Source organism: Aspergillus tubingensis (genome assembly GCF_013340325.1).
Source record: "Aspergillus tubingensis WU-2223L DNA, scaffold_15, whole genome shotgun sequence".
In the NCBI taxonomy this organism is placed as follows: domain Eukaryota; kingdom Fungi; phylum Ascomycota; class Eurotiomycetes; order Eurotiales; family Aspergillaceae; genus Aspergillus; species Aspergillus tubingensis.
Genome location: NW_023336289.1, coordinates 1,035,827 through 1,049,611, shown reverse-complemented (window position 1 = coordinate 1,049,611; position 13,785 = coordinate 1,035,827). Strand labels below are relative to the sequence as shown.

General features: G+C 49.4%; 2 protein-coding genes across 2 annotated transcripts; one reads left to right on the top strand and one right to left on the bottom strand.

The window, feature by feature from the left end:
• Positions 1–193: 193 nt before the first annotated feature.
• AtWU_11182 (thiamine pyrophosphokinase-related protein) lies at positions 194–1,248 on the top strand (the record flags this gene model as incomplete). The annotated part of the gene is made up of 2 exons (XM_035506284.1): positions 194–240; positions 315–1,248. The coding sequence occupies 2 exons, from the start codon at positions 194–196 to the stop codon at positions 1,246–1,248; spliced, it is 981 nt and encodes a 326-aa protein (XP_035362177.1).
• A 172-nt stretch (positions 1,249–1,420) lies between these two features.
• On the bottom strand, positions 1,421–3,310 carry AtWU_11181 (efflux pump antibiotic resistance protein; the record flags this gene model as incomplete). The annotated part of the gene is made up of 1 exon (XM_035506283.1): positions 1,421–3,310. The coding sequence occupies one exon, from the start codon at positions 3,308–3,310 to the stop codon at positions 1,421–1,423; it is 1,890 nt and encodes a 629-aa protein (XP_035362176.1).
• Between the last annotated feature and the right edge of the window lie 10,475 nt (positions 3,311–13,785).

Genomic DNA, 13,785 nt, shown 5'->3' with positions numbered 1-13,785 from the left:
TGCGGCCAGTCTGAGCTCGGCCCGATCTCTAACAGCTAACAGTACAGAGTAGCTTAGTGAGGAAACTAGCAGCTAGCTAGCCTGCTACTTTAATAGCATTACCTTGTCCACCTAGATAGACTAGACCCTGACATCTCCCCGCATTCTGAACTCAACTAAACACCCACTACTGCAATTGACTACAACATACAGTATGTCAACAACATCATCATTGTACCAGGTCGTAGCAGACCTCGACAAGCAAGTTCATCCACCCTTCTAATTCCATTCCATTCAATTCAATTCAATTTAATCCCATCTAACCTCCCCAACAGCTTCCCCTACCCCACCACCAACGATGCCGACAACCCCATCCTGCAAAACTACCACGCCTTCAGGATCACCGGCATCCCCCAAACCCTAGGCTACATCCCCAACGAGCTAATAACCACCTTCCCCTGGCCATCAGACACCTGGGCCATTAATACCACTCCCTCCAGCAAAACAATCACCCTCCTCACGCCTCCCACCGCAACCGCCTCCACCCGCACCGCCATCCTCCTCCCCACCCTCCAGCAACTCGCCTCCCACGGCATCCTCCGCGGCTGGCGCAACGAGACCTTCCCCCTCTACAGCCCAGACGGGACTATCATCCTGGAAATAGAACGCGCCGCAAGCGCCCTCTTCGGCATAGTAACCTACGGCGTGCAAATGCTCTGCTACACCGATGACAAACTCTCCAACACACCGCACCTCTGGATCGCCAAACGCTCCTCCCTTAAGCAGACCTACCCCGGCATGTTAGACACAACTGCCGCGGGGGGACTAAGTACAGGGTTACCGCCGAGGGAGGCCATCATGCGGGAGGCGAGCGAGGAGGCGGAGATCCCAGAAGAGTTGATGCGGAAGGAGATGAGGTTTGTGGATCGGATTTCGTATTTCCATGTTAAGAAGGAGAGCGTTGGGGGGATAGGCATGGTGGAGCTGTTGCAGCCCGAGGTGGAGTATTTGTATGAGTTGAGGTTGGGGAAGGGGGTGGTTCCAAGTCCGGCAGATAGTGAAGTGGAGGATTTTAGGCTGTGGGGGGTAAAGGAGGTGAAGAAGGCGCTAGGGGAGGGGAGGTTTAAGCCGAATAGTGCGGTGGTAGTGGTAGATTTCTTGTTGAGGAGGGGGTTGTTGGATGGTAATGATGAGGATGAGAGAATTCGGGTGAGGTTGCATAGGGAGTTGCCTTTACCAGTGGTGGATCATGAGGGGGGAAGAGTATAGTAGTTCGTATATTAGTATTGAAGATATGATTGATTATGCATGCATTTTGAATCCATTAAGGCCGAAATCTATGTATAGAATGTAGTTCCCAACCATCTATCTATTTTATAACACACCGTGACAACCCGAAAAACGAAACCGAGAATGAAACACACATATTACCATCAGGGCATCAAGTAACATGCTCCTTCTCCTCCTCCTTGGGTATCCTCACCGACGTAACCGTAACCAGCGCTGCCAGCAACTGACACGCCAGTGCGAACCACCAAATAGCACGCAGTCCAGTAAGCCCAACACTCCCATCAGCCTGCTTATCAACCCGCGTGCCAATCGCATCCGCCACACTGGTGATAATCGCCGACGACAGATTCTGGTTCGTAACCAGCAGACTCCCCGCACTGCCCTGGTACGAGCGCGCCACATTACTAGTGATGAAGATGGAAGCGGCTGCGAAAGCCAAATCGGGGCCAAAGGTAACAAGCGCCACACCAGGAAGAGACAGTTCCCAGTACGTAGTGGTAGGGCTCTGGGGAAGGAAGAAAGCAGGTCCGAGCGTAAAGGCGAACATAGAGATAGTGTAGATGTAGTGGCCCGGGACGAGATGCAAGGTGCGGCTGACCACCCAGGTGGCGATGACGCCAAAAATGGCGTTTGGGAGGTGGTATAATGCCACATCGATGGGACTGGCGTGCTGGATGCGCAGCCAGAACTGGATGGCGTAGAATTGCCAGGCGCCGAAGAAGGACCCGAAGCCCAGGAAGTAGGCGATCATGAGCGGGGTGAAGCCCTTGGTATTCCAGAGGCGGTTGGGGATCAGAGGGCGTGGTACGTAGCGCTCCACGATGAAGAGGCCGATGAGTAGGACGATGCCTACTGCGGTGAGCAAGCAGGTGTATACGGACCAGTCGGTGACGCCACCCTGGGTCAGTCCAAAGAGTAAGCAAACACAGCCGCCGACGGCGAAGGCGGCGCCAAGGTAGTCGAACTGGCGCAGCGAGGGCACCTCGCCTCCGGCGGAGTCTGCCATAGGGCGCAGCGGGGGGATGGAGAAGTAAGCTCCGACAGCACAGATGGCGGTGATGATGGCGTTGCAGCCGAAGATCCATGGAAGGTTTTGATAGAGGAGACCGCCTTCGATGGCGCCCAGGGAGAAGCCAAACGGGGCGCAGGCGGCCATGGCGGAGAAGACGCGGTTCTTGCGAATGCCTGGCTTGTAGACGCGGCCGAGAATGCTCATGCTACCGGAGACCAAGACGCCGATGGCCAGGCCCTGCATGGCGCGCACCACGAAGAAGAGCACATAACGGGAGGGGTGGACGGAGAAGGCGCCAATGATGTTCCAGACGCTGAGCCAGAGGAAAGCGCCGACCATAAGGGCTTTGGGAGGCGTCAGGTCGGTCAACGAGCCGGACACCACGACGGACAAGCCATTGGCGACGTTGAAGGAGCCGACAAGCCAGGGTAGCTCGGTATTGGTGATGCCGAGGGCTTGCCGGAACTGGAGCTGCGGAGCGAGCACATCTCCGAGGAGGAACGAAAACAACATCAGACCTGCGGAGCAGACCGCGATCAACACGATCTCGGCACCGAAACTGCTGATTTCTGGCGGACGACCCTGGGTGGGCTTAGGGGGTGGGGAGCCGGCCTCGTCGGGGAAGTCCCTGCCCTGAGCTGCGACCATAGAAGGCCGGCGGTAGCTGAGGTGCTGGCCATCGGTAGGATCTGCATCGCCGCGACTGTGTCGTGCCACAGGCAACTCATAAGATTCGTCTTCACTGTCATCTCGCGCGTGTGCAATAACCTGGGGGAATTTCTTGAGCGTGTCGTCGTGGCCGGCGAGGTGGGCGTACAAAGGATCCGGGGTTTGAGCTCCGGTCGCGGGGGTGGAGGCGAATTTACTACTGCTGGCCTGGTCGGTCAGTGAGAGCGAGGATCGCCGAGATAATGGAGCCGAGTCCAGGCTGTTCTGCATCACTTCAACAGTGGTCTTGTTCTTGTCGTTGTTCGGACTCGGGGATCGGGAGGCATCATCCCGGGTCGGGTAGGGCTGGTCGGATGGCATCCTCTGTAAAGACACAACCACCGGGGTAAGAAAAGAACGATTCGGCACAAGGACTACTGCACTTCAGGGTCCTGATCCGCCTGCGGTCTGGTGATTGTTTTTAAGGAATTTCGGGATAAGGTCTCCGTCACCGCTGAGGCAAAGTGGACCGGGCCAGCGGAGTATCAGGGCGATTCTTTTGCTTTTTGGCTCTGGAGGTTTATAAGGCGCTGAAATAATGGGCAGCAATGAGCCGTCATCCATCGTTGTGAACTCGGCCTCCAGCCAGTCCCAGGCCGTTTGATAAACCGGGCCGTGGCCACACAGTGACGCTAGCGATAAGATTTTGCACCGCTAACAGCAATGGTGGGCTGGAATCCCTTGCGGTGGTTTGCGCGTCGCTCATCCGTGTGGATCCCAAGCATCCATGGTTGATCCACGGCTGATCTGGCCCAGTTTTAATCGGATTTCAATTTCCAGAAAGCTACTGGTTTATCGCGTGCTGCTGCTGTCAGTCGCTCTGTTGCCACCTAAATGCCCAACTCGACAAGATGGCGTTTTGCGGTGTGCGATGAAGCCGCAGCGATGTCGCCATATCAGTGACTCACGATAAGTGCGCGGTAGACAGCTGTGCCAACTGTAAACGCACTGACCACGTTCAATAGGATTCTGGCTGGCATGTTGCATCGCACAGCTTTTGCGTCTGGCTTTCAGCATTCCCTCCCCAGGTTTGATGATCGACAGGGCCGCATCATCGTGTCGCAAACTGATCGGTCGGATCGGCGGAACTATTCGAGGTTGGGGACAGGATGGTTTGGGATTGCGTCGGATGATTGCCCGGCTGCGCATCTCATACTTGTCGATCATCCGGGTCATGCACATGGAGTGGGAGCTCCTGAGCTTGCCATTCGTTTGCTGTTCTCTGAGCTGGGTTTTCCATAGGCAGGTACCAGCCAACGTCGGCATGTCAGCTTAGGCAGCAATGACCGGCATGCCGGGGCTCTGCTGAGGATGTTAAGAAGTATCTTCCATGAAACACCAGCTCCCCCGGGCCGCGGAGGATCGATACACTGGGGAGCGAGGGCTCCTGGTTGAGATCGACCATCCCTGGGTTAGCACTATCCCCTTAAGGGGCTCCCTCTGCAGTGATGCGATTCTCCGCCGGCGATCAAAGTATTTCGGAGTCGCCTGTTTTCTTGCTTGTTTTGCTTGTTTCGCGCCGTTAGCGAGTCAATGGTCGGGTGTTGTTGCTTTTGGGTACTACTAACGTGCGTCAGCGATCAGGGAGAAGCTTGGTACGGAGTAGTCTCTAGCATTTATGATACGCATTCGCTGCGGTCGCGGGAACCGATCCAGCCACTATGCAGCCACTGTGTCGTCTAGAAGCAAGGGATGATAGACATTTAAGAGGATCGCGGGAATTTTCATGGTGACGAGTCCCACTGGGGATTGAATGGCACTCAGAGGAATTGTCGCGGACTCACATATCTTCTTTGCCGTGCCGTAGATTTGTCCCATGCGAGGTGGCTGTTCCTGCATCGCACAAGCTGCCAACATGAAACTCCCCTGGCTTTGTTTGCTTTTGATTCCTTTGGCTAATTCACACTACTGCGCATAGCAAGCTGTCGTGTAGCCATCGAGGATTCATCATTCCGAACCGACCGTGCGACTTGCCGGATGACTTTCACTACAGTTCAATATCGAAAGGAGGCCTTCTCTCGAAGGAGTAACAATGCTCCGGTTGTTCTCCTAATTTGTCAAGTCGACAAAGCAATGTATGCTCGGCTTGTATGGATGTCTTCCTTGGTTCAATGCCTACAGCGGACTACCGACCTGAAAAGTGACTAGCAGAACAAGCGGAGAATTGCCTCGCTGGTGAGATTTCCATAGATCCAGCCCATGTGCGCGATGACATTTGCGATCGCAGCAAGTCATCCGAGTACTTCCGATCTGCTTGGGTCCATGCAGGTGATATTGCTCGCAATTCATCTTACCGATCGGCCTTTCAGAATTTGTCACGAGTATGTAGATCTTACTCGCATTAAAGGGGTGGCCTAGTGTCCCGGTGAAGAGAGTTGGCCTAAAGGACATATATAGTAGGCCCCATTGCTGCATATCTGGTCACCTTCGACTTATATCTATGACTACCATTGCTTTTGCCGGAGTAACTGGCAACTTCACGTCCCTAGACTCGTTCCTGATGGCTTACTACTTGTAGTGTTGCGATAGCATGAGAGCTAGTACCCTACAGCTCGTTACCCGATGCAGGGATATCACCTCCGCCGCTCATCAACAAGTCAAAAAAGGAAGATACGACTTCCTGGCTTTATCGGCATGATAAAAGAAGGGTGTGATATACTATGCAGACAGAGCATTGGTAAAAGCTTTTGGTCACAGGAACCCCGGCTCACTATCACACAATGACGGCTGTGAGTCCATGTTTGCTGACCGAGGCTGAGGAGGGCTGTTTTCGTTGATAAACCATGCCTTTCTTTCCTGCGGCATGTTATCTTTCATTTAGGGCCAATGGAAAAATAAAGAAATCAATCCCGATATGGAGTTTCTCCTTCTGCACTACATTGAATGATGGTAGCCAGGCCCGCATCAGAGAGCACAGCAGGGGGAGAGAGATTACCATTTTTAACACCGCACTAATCCGGCTCTCTAACCAGATAATGGCAGATTTTGCTGCTCAACTTTATCCTTTTTCATTCCCCTCTTCTGTGTTGATTACTCCCCAGATCAATCTTCAGGCCTTTATTCTCTTGGATGTACCTCGCGCCCCAATCACAGCTCCTACATTGCCACATCTTCAGGTCAGTGATATAAAAGGTGTTTAGTAAAGCGACCTGTAAATCTTATAGCTGTGTCATTGCCCCGCATACGCTGCCTCCTATAACTGCTGCTCGTATGTATCCCTCCGTCTGATACGTCAGTACGATATTGAACGCAGTGGTTTGTTTATAGGACGAATCATCTCTCTTCGGGTCGCTCGAAAGGTCTACCTGGGAATGGAAACGCGCCGTACTAGAGGAAATAGTCATCATCCTTAAAGAGTCCTTGAGTCTCAATTTTACATTCCTACGGTTGAGAATTAGATGCCTATCTGCATCTTGGGAAGCAATCGGTTTCAGATGGAACCGTAGCGGCAAGTGTGAAATGCAGGCTGGAAGAACTGATCCGCTGCAGCATGGTGAAGCATGTTGCATGGAGTCAAATATAAGTAGTCTGCTAAGCTAAATGGCGGCGATAACTAGCAATAACTTAACTACTAAGGTATATGGATAAGTACTATACTCGAATTTTCAACTGTTATAAACTGTTAAGCAGTAGCCATTTCAACTGTTATAAACTGTTGAGCAGTAGCCATGCTCATCATGCCCACAGAAAAGCAGGCCGTGAAGATACGGCTATCTGAAAGGTTTGTTCTGGAATCTTTCACCAGGAACTTTTACGCCTTAGAAACCATAACAAGGTAGGTTTGGTCAACATATAGATTTCTGTGAAGGCACTTGCATGAACTGATAGAGCATTTAGTCTTCCATCTATAGCTCAGATCAGTGTATTTATATTGCCTCAATAAGAATAAATGAATTCTTGATCATGCGAGTGGGCTGGCAGCTGGCATAATACTGAGCAAGAAGTATGCTCTACATGGGATTGACCTTCAGACTTTGTACCGTAGTGAAACTAAAGTTGCTCAATTCGAGATGAATAGTCTTTCTCCAACTCTCAGAAATAATATGTTTCTTACAGAAGGAGAACGAGAACTGAGGTTCAAAAAATCTTTGACCTAATCAAGAATGTTATATGAGATGCTAGCTATGCGATTATTCGAATTTTGAAGCATTATTTGGTTTGGGATACTGTCGAATATCTTAACCTTCCGAGAGCATGAAGCAACGCGCGCTGCAGTACTATAGAATAGCATGATGGAAGAACAAATACTAAGGAGTTAGTCGCCTTGACCATCAGGAATCGAAATCAGCTTTCTCTCCCAAGGTACGTACGACCCACCAGAAATACAGTTCTGCTTGCGGCGGCCTTTGCTGACTATCTCTCTTGATGGCATGTCACTATAAGTAGGTCATAAGTTAATCTTCCAAGATGACTAAAGCTTAATCGAGTATCATCATCTATCACATTCTTGTTTTACAGCATCATCCAACTACCAGCGCTGCTTTGTAAGAAGATCCAATATACTCCGGAGACAGTACTTATCTGATTGGGCAGCTCCTACGGAGTATGACACTCTAGTCAGTGTCTATAAGTTCAACATAGCATGCTGCAATATGTATGAACTTGCTGGATCAACGCATAGAAACTACATCATGTACATTGATCTCGGTCCCTAGACACTCACAACGAAGAGATGATTTCGATCCTTCGATTACAAGTGCTAGAGCGTGTACAGGTGGCGACGCTAATAGTATCAAGCCGTTTCCTTAGCGGTTACGAGTTTCACGAATTATATAAATGTAATTCTAAAGCTAAAGTGGACTAAATAAGTTAGCATAGAAGCCTCTCCAGGCTGTCTCGGGTTAGGACATGCTCCGCCGTATATGACTAGTCCACAGCATCTAGTACTACCTATTCTTACATTTGAAGTAACCCCACAATAGAAAATGTATAAGATGGATTGATGCACAAACCCAATATATCATATCGCCGAGTTTCTGAAATGGTATGCGCAGGGGCCTGTAGGTAAAACAAAGAAACATGAGCCCAGGTAGTCCCTACCAGGACAGAGAGGGGGCTATGGTCTATATATACATCCGTAGTCGATGCTCAATATCTTCGCAGCAATGTGTTTGTGACTGTAATGAGACTTCTGTAGAGGTTGCCCTGCATGTTTGTAAACCACCATTCATGCTTGTTGGTGACCGCCAGTATCGAGAATATAACTCTCATAAGATATGGCATTGTTTGATACCTTCAATTCAGGTGCGATGCTGAAATCTATTTGCTCTTATTATGTTTTTGGGTAGTATTAGATTGAAGTTCAATATTTGGTGTCTATGACGGATGAACTTATCATCCCGCATATCATAGCATATATATATATATATATACTTATAGATGATGATTGGGTATGATACCTACTATTGAAAATGATGTAGTATATGACACGGAAGAAAATTTTAGGGGGGCTTCGCGAGTAAGGAATGTAGTATACCACTAGATTGACAATATATATATATATATATATATGTGATGAAACACTATGTGTACAGTAGTAGCTTTGTTCTATATTATTACTATGCTATTTGGCCGAAGCCCATACCATCACGAACGCAATCAAGGCTACGATTCAAGTCATACGACTTATAAATGATCCTCTATAACGCGCTGTAGTAGTTTTCATGCAATACATGAGCATGAGGTCATATACTAAGAGTCAGCGTCACGGATCCAACGCAAGATCTCATATTCTACGCTCAATAGACAATATTTTACTGAACGGCGATATCTCAGTGAATGAACTTGTTTTCTACCAGAATGCGAGTGAACGTTCATACTACCTACAGATCGTGAGCAGACAGCGACCGATCGGTGGCTCCTCAACTATACGTATGACCTTGAGGTGTCGCGACAATCGCGCGAACCCGGGATTGATCTCCCGTCACACGGAGCCGAGGCTATAACGATGGGGGAAAAAAAAAAAGGCACTAGCCATGTTAGGCAGCTGAATCTACGATGGCGGTGTGGCAAAAGCTCGTTCCTTTGCAACTGCCGTTGAACTGGCTCTTACATGTCTCAGTTCCCCTCAAATTCGCCATTAGTACGGGTAATATAGCGTCGTGAGGCGGAAGCGTATTCCTCCAATCCGCATTCGAGCGAACTCAACTTGGCTATGGGGCTTGGCTAGGTATGGGGCCTTGGCCATTAGGCTTGCTGCAACGACGAGTCCACATGTGCATGTGGAAAACCCGCCTTTTCGTTCTCCGGGTCGGTTGGGTACCGCGAAATCTATCATGAAATTGAACGATGTCTTTGCATCGTATGTCCTGGATTTGCTTCTTCGGCATCAAAGGACGGAGGCAGAAATGCACTGTGTAGTAGTAGAATGGAAAAGACTTTATCCTGAGTTTTGATTGGACGGCCACCCGGGAGGGAAAAAAAGAAAAATTCTTCTTTTGCTGAGGTGATAATGAACCGGGTGTGAGCAATGACGACCCCCCTGGTCAGATGATAATGGAGCACTTCAGCCCTGGTTCCCTTTTGAGGCATATTGAATAAGCACCGGGGCAAGATGGAGCCTGGAGACGAGGGAGGGGACCCATTTCTTGCCCCGGCCCCCAAAGGTGGGAAAGACAATGCCACATGCGTCCGCCCGACCAACTCATGCGGTCTTCTCCGGGTTTCGGGTTGACGCGGCTGTGGGGGTAATTTGGAGTCATACCGAGACCCATGGCTGAACCACGCTCATTGGGCCAGGGATGATCGCACTCTCGCGTGGACAAAAACGAGGTCGTGTTAATTTCGCGCTGCGAGGTGCTTTTTCTTGCCAGACCCGTTCTCGGCAAGTTAGCCTGCTGCACCCAAGGTGCGAACTCAGGTGCGTCAAGTGAGAGTTTTGACCTCGGAAGGATTGCGTCGATGAACCAGGGAATTCCTCCTTTGAAGAAAAGACCGTTGTTAGTGTTAATATCGAATCATTTTAGATCTTTTGGCGTGGATTACAATCAGATGACAGTGTCGCTTCTGCGATGTCCATGAGGTAAGTCTGCCGATGGATGCGACGGGGTTTCGAAGTAGGGCGAGGCTGGCAGGGATCTCGAAAGATACCCCAGGGGTCAAGGCTTTCGCTCCGTCAGCCGTACAGTAACTTAGTCGTAGTTTCAGGTTATCCCAGCAGGCCCGTGCCTTGACGACGTCATTTGTGCCTGTGCTATGGAGTTTTTGAGGCATTTGTTAGAAGAGTCCAGTCTCCTATTCGCAAGGATCGAGACGCGTGTTGGAAGGTAGTCTAGCTTTTTCCCTGCGTGAGCGACGATCGTCGGGCGCGACAAGCGTGGCGACGGACGGGCGCTTTTTGTGACAGTTGCGACGTCAGTCTGGGGTTATTCTGTGTGATCGGTGCCTGAGGCGCTGGAGTTCGTTTCCTGTTTCCTGTCAGTGCGGTGGTTCGGCATCCCGACAAGTAAATACTTATCTCTAGGGTCTCATGCAGTTCAATTTCGCGGAGTTGCGATTCAAGTATGCTGTCGTGGGAGAAGAGTCGAATCCCCAGCAATTCATCAGTACGAAGAACTTAAGCGAAGTCTGCAGGTAAGCCTGCAGCTGGTCGATCGAGACAGACACGTGAAACACGCGATGGGATCGTCTGAGGTCAGACCAAAAGGAGGGGGGGGGAGGGAATAAGCACAATTCTATTATATGTAGGCAACTTTTGAATTCATCGATCATAATCGAACTGAAGTAATAAAGTGTCTCGGAAGAACTTCGTCCATAGTAATAATAGTGAATAGTAATAATACTATTCATTCCTATTCATGTGGTAAACAGTAGTAGCTGGTGATCATCATCCGCGTATAATACTAGCTGTATATATATAGTAGTCCCAAGTAGTATGTACTAGTAGTATATCCTCACCAACAACCTCCATTATGCACGATGCGCCCCCAAATAATTCAATAGTCATTTCGAAGATTCAATAACTGTCAATCCATACCAGTAGTCCAGACCCTGCTCTCGGCCGATGGCATATCTCATCAAACGTACTATTTACATACACACTAGCCAGTTGAATTCTTGCAAGCCACATAAGTTGCCGAACGATGCAAACATACCTATCATCGAGGCCGGCCAGACCCAACCATCCCATCAGGGTTGCAGTGGCTCGACGATCAGCAAATACGATGGCAACACGAACGGCTGCCTACATTGCCTAAAATACTCTGCGTGATCGGAGCTGGGTACGAATTGTTGAGAACAAACGTGCTTGCTTTTTTCTCCCCACGCCACACTAGTTGACTGGTCCCGACGAGATGGATAGATTTGTTACTTACCCCTGAACTTGACAGGCAATAAGTAATACTCTATCGGCCAGATAGTCTCGAAAAAGGTTAGAGACTAGGAAAATCTATTGATAGTTACAGTAAGTTCCCGTGCAGTAGTTAACTTCCGTTGTAACTATTACCACTACTATCTACCGAACAGAACAAATATATTCCGCTTCTAGTACTAGTACTAGTCACACCCAAAGCTCAGTACCACCCAAGCAAGGAGCACAGAACGGACCCGACCAGCCGGCTGAATCTCAGATAAGGTTCGACAGGAGAGTAGCGGCATTCCAATAATTAAGTTATTTACTGGAGACAGCGAAAATCCGTCCATCTATCGAATACTGTGGCTGGCTGGAATGTTGTGTTGTGGCGTGATTCTAGCCTGGCATTCCAGGGGTGTTACGCCGCGGGATTATGTTCCTAGTTGTGTTCTTGAACTCCTTGCGAAGAATAGGTTATTGAGGCAACTACACATACCTCCTGCTGGATGTCTGATACGTATGTCCAATCCCAAGATTGGTCGAAGTGAGGTGGCTCATTATCCCAAGTAAGCAAGGAGTCAAGAGACGGGTGGGAGGTAACACAAGACATCGAGTGAGCCCTGCAATAATTTAGGGGGGGGTGGATGCCAATGATGGTGTGAAGACTCTGTCCGTGTCTTGCCCTGTGGCTGCATGCATTCGGGTCTCCCGGATGAATGCAGTGTCACCTACCGATCGGGTCTTCGAACAGTCCAGGAATGCACTGGAAGATGAGAGTGAAGACAGGGAGGAGTTAATACTGATCATATTAGTGTTAATTATAGATTGAGTTCTGAAGTACTTTTTTTTATTATTTTGTTATGGTTCAATCAGAGAAACAATGCCGAGTTCTTGCAAACAAACATCAAACTGTACGGAGAATTTCATCTGCACAGTCAGCAAGGTCGGATGAATTGTATTAAGTGTACAAAGTACTTCAGTTATGTAGTGTTTGTGCATAGTTATGTAACCAACAATCAAGGTGGTCCCAAATCAACGTCTACACGTGGGTAGTCCAGCAAATGAGAAAAGCCGTGCCTCTCGTGTGTCCAGACAACGTTGCCACCGGTTCTGTTTTTACTCCGGAAATACGGAGTTTCTAACTACAAGCCACTCAACAGCAGACATTATTCACAAATAGATAATCAGTAAAGAAAACAAAGATAAAGTACCAACAACACATACATACATACCAAATCACACCACCGACCTGCCCATACCAGTCAACAATCGCCTAGGCTCTTCCTGGCTTGACGCCTATCTACCTACCAGCTCTGAAAGCTCGGAGGGCGTTCTAGAACCGTCGCAGCTGTCATGCGTACCTTTTCGCGCTTCTACTACAACAACAACGGGATCGCGCCCATGCCCTGTTTCGATCCCAGGTGAAGCCAGACGCAGTTAGAACCCCCCTCCCGGAATAGCTATTATTGGCAGTCAAGTCTCCTCTTCGCTTCCATCCTTTCTATCTAGTTCTCCTCCTTTTGTGGCTGTCCTCGTGACTCGACCCTCCGAGACCTCCGGCATCCAGACCGAGATGGCCTTTTCTGACACTCGGCACCGGCGTGCCGAGTCCGCTGTTGTGTATAAGAAGCATCGGCCTCCCGATTCCCCCTTTTTTCCCTGACTGAAAGCTGGGAGCTAGAGCGCAGTATAAATCCTTAGGGCTTTCCCCCTCAAAATTTATTGCTGCAGTTATGTCTTTCTCTATTCGATTCACAATTAACTGCTTGGTCCATAACTTGTCGCAAAGTGCCAAGCTCGGCTCGCTACACGGATGATTGATGACTAACAGGCACAAGGCTGCACCGGTGACACAAACAGCAAAATATCTTCAAGACAAGCCTTCGGTGTGTGAACTTGGTCTTGGGTGAAGGAAAGGAAGAGCAAATTCTGCTCTCTTTCTCCTTACCTTTTACTTAACCGAAAAACTCAGTCAACAACTCGACCAATGTGCTAATGTCCACTTGTGCCCCTCCAATAACCTCAGGCCGACCTTTTCTCAGACCACCAAGACCATGACTTCTTACGTGATACGAGTGAATGGCGGGAACGGTTGTTTCGCAACACAACAAATCCGACCCAAAGCAACGAATTTAATTTTTTCCCTTTCCGCACCTTCGGGCGGGCCATCTTCCTGAAGCGTCAAGGTTTCCGTCGAACTTCCCGACTTGCGTTGAGAGAGCCAAGGCCGACCATCAACCCATCCGGTCTCAACAATCGGGCCGTCTGCGTCGAGATGTTTTCAGCCTGATTTTATTTTTTCTTTGATTTCCACAAAGGGAACAGGAAAAAAAGAAAAAACTGGAAGAACGTGGTCGGCTAGGACCCGAGTATTTCCCAGGAAAATTGTTCGCCCAATATTGGACGGCGACTTTCCGTTCGGCGCTGTATGCGTGTGCGTATCTTAGTAGAATTGCGACAAATGCACCCACTCGGAGAGATGGGCATGAACCAGCCAACCCGAGAA